Raw genomic sequence first — 2897 nt, 5'->3', positions numbered from 1 at the left:
TAATCCCATAAGCGTTAGTCTCGTTAGTGATGGTTACAAAGAGCATGTGAGGAGAGCAAGGCACACACGTGCATGGCAGCTTAAAAACATGGAGGATTGTATAGGGTTAGGGGAAGATAAAATAAAATAAGACATCACCAACTGAGCTGCAGAGGCGCAGAGAAGGCTTCAAACCAATTCCATAAACTGTATTTCCCAGAGCTCATGGCATGGACCCCTCCTCTCTCCACCATCCCTGAGAGCCTGGCTCCTCTGGGTAATTGAGTCCCCTGGATAATTGAAAAAGAAAGGGTAAATACGTATGACTCCTTGTCAAGAGTGAGTTTCCACATTTAGTTCGTTCAACCTCCACTGTTGACTGTCACATGAAACTATTCCCTGGTGACAGTGGTGTACCAGTAAAGTGTAACAGGGGACAAAAGGGTAAAAAGACTGTCTAACTGAGATGTTTTCCCCTTGCAGACCTTCCGCTGGCGTTAGACCTCACTACCAAATACTGTGTGGACAACAAATCCACAGCATCAGCTTCAGGGATGGAAGCTGCGGAGGTAAATGAATACATTGCTCAGGGAAGATCCTGGTGCTCTGCTACTGTAAGCCATCAAGAGAGGCAGAGAGGACTGTGAAGAGCCAGAGTCATAGTTAGAAAAATAGAACCAATATCCTGCTTCCAGCCTTCTCTTAAAAGCAAGGGAACCTACAGCGAAAGCACTCAGAGCTGGCGTGGATGAAAGTCTGTATGTCAAAGGTGTGGGGTCAGTAGTCAGTTGGTCTCTTGAACTGAGCCACCTTAGCTAAGGAATTTCATTGTGCAATCTACATGGTGTTTTTATTGTCTGCAATTATTTGGTTGTTTGGGATGTTCATTTATTACTTTATTAAACTCAAACTTGATTTTATTTGAGTTGAGGGGGAAGGATCTGCCCATCCTTTAGTGGGGAAAAATTGCAGGGGCTGGATCCCTCAAGATAAGGTGTGTCTAACACAGCAGCGAGCTCTGTTGGAAATCCAGGAAAAAGGTGCAGAGATATAACAGCTCATGCTCAGGAAAGGTCTGATGCATTGGACAGATTTCTGTCCTAGGTTTAAAACTACAATTATAGCAGAAATCTAAATCAGGTTTCTCTTCCTGGCAGAGGGGCATGCAAATGGTAAAAACCAATGACCAACCTGACCCTGAGAACCTGAACTCCTTCCAGAGCCACTTCAGGGCACTAAGGCTCCTTCCAACTCCCCTTTCTTCAGTGGGTCAAACAGGTTGTGGGATCGGATCAAAAGATAAACTGACATCAGCACATTATTATTATCATCACTGAAAATATGCAAAAATAAGAGTTGGGTCTGATGTCGGTTTTGTGATTTTGTAAAAATAAAATTATAGGGCCAAAAAGAAAATCTTAGGTGGAAATACACTTCAAGCACATCCAAAAGAAAACATCAGAAGAGCTAGCCACCAGTTCCTGAAGATTCAACAGCATCGGTAGCATGCTGACATCTACTAACAGTCTGCAGTGTGCATTTGCTGTGCTAAGTCCCCTAACTTCCATAAGGAACTGGGAAGAGAGGTGCTCTTAGCGTCTTTATGCTACAGATGGGAACACGGAGGCACAGAAGGCTACACAGATGAAAAACGGCAGAGCTGGGTTGTCACATGGGAACTCTTCAGATACTTACATCCCTAATTGCTATTTGAGATAGGCAGTGTGAAAATTTACTTTGACCTAAGCATTGTAAGAAAGGCAGAAATGTCGTGGAAACAGGTGTACTCTGAGTTTTGAAACAGCTCCATAAACTGACACGATGGACAGGCCATTTCCTGCCAGCATCTGCCTTTCCCCTTCTATCTGTTGTTCCTCCATCATAGTGGGATATGCTACCTGCATCTTTCAGGGTAAGTAAACAGTCTATTCCTTCATTCCTGTTCTTTGTAGGTCAATCTTGGGGACCGAGTCAACCAAGCTAACTTCTCCTCAGTCACAGAGTTTGTGTTGCTGGGGTTCTCCAACCTTGGAGAAATCCAGCTCATCCTCTTTGCTGTGTTTCTGTGCCTGTATCTGATTATTCTGAGTGGGAACCTCACCATTGTCACAGTCATACGCCTGGATCGCAGCCTCCATGTACCTATGTACTTCTTCCTGGGGATCCTCTCCATCTCTGAGACATGCTACACCTTCGTCATCCTGCCCAAGATGCTCCTAAATCTGTTGTCTCTGCTCAGAACAATCTCATTCATTAACTGTGCCATTCAGATGTTTTTCTTCCTTGGTTTTGCTGTCACTAATTGCATGTTGCTGGGGGTCATGGGCTATGACCGGTATGCTGCTATCTGCCATCCACTTCGGTACCCTATCCTAATGCGCTGGCAGGTATGTGGACAGCTGGCAGCCACCTGTGCTGTGATTGGCTTTTTGTTCTCACTGACAGGCTCATTCTTAGTCTTTGAACTCCCTTTTTGTGGTCCCAATAAAATCAACCACTACTTCTGTGACATTTCACCAGTTATCCAGCTTGCCTGTACAGAAACCTACATCAATGAGCTGGTCATCTTCGCTGGTGGAGTTCTAGCACTCATGGTCCCCCTGACTTTCATATGCATATCTTACGGTTTCATTGTCCGTACCATCCTGAAGATACCATCCATTGATGGCAAGCGGAAAGCCTTCTCAACCTGTGCGTCCCACCTCACTGTGGTCATTGTCCACTATGGCTGTGCCTCCTCTGTCTACCTTCGACCCTCAACCAAGTTCTCATCTAACAAAGATAGGCTTGTGACAGTGACCTACACAGTTGTGACTCCATTGTTGAACCCAATGGTGTATAGCCTCAGGAACAAAGATGTCCAGATGGCCATAAGAAAAGTGATTGCCAGAGGAAGGTTTTATCCTAAAGCTCTGTGA

At 45.0% G+C, this 2897-nt stretch overlaps 1 protein-coding gene across 1 annotated transcript; it reads left to right on the top strand.

The window, feature by feature from the left end:
• Positions 1 to 204: 204 nt before the first annotated feature.
• On the top strand, positions 205 to 2897 carry LOC116575963 (olfactory receptor 10R2-like). The gene is made up of 3 exons (XM_032317580.1): positions 205 to 256; positions 463 to 548; positions 1932 to 2897. The coding sequence occupies exons 1-3, from the start codon at positions 205 to 207 to the stop codon at positions 2895 to 2897; spliced, it is 1104 nt and encodes a 367-aa protein (XP_032173471.1).

Source organism: Mustela erminea, chromosome 17 (assembly GCF_009829155.1).
Source record: "Mustela erminea isolate mMusErm1 chromosome 17, mMusErm1.Pri, whole genome shotgun sequence".
NCBI lineage: Eukaryota > Metazoa > Chordata > Mammalia > Carnivora > Mustelidae > Mustela > Mustela erminea.
The sequence above is the reverse complement of the archived record's forward strand: the minus strand, read 5'-3'. Positions and strand labels throughout refer to the sequence as shown.

Bases quoted from the DNA above. Each gene is read 5' to 3' on its own strand.
- LOC116575963 (XM_032317580.1), top strand. From the start codon at position 205: ATGGCATGGACCCCTCCTCTCTCCACCATCCCTGAGAGCCTGGCTCCT. The intron at 257-462 runs GTAATTGAGTCC...TTCCCCTTGCAG, and splicing joins TGAGAGCCTGGCTCCTCTGG to ACCTTCCGCTGGCGTTAGAC. The intron at 549-1,931 runs GTAAATGAATAC...TGTTCTTTGTAG, and splicing joins CAGGGATGGAAGCTGCGGAG to GTCAATCTTGGGGACCGAGT.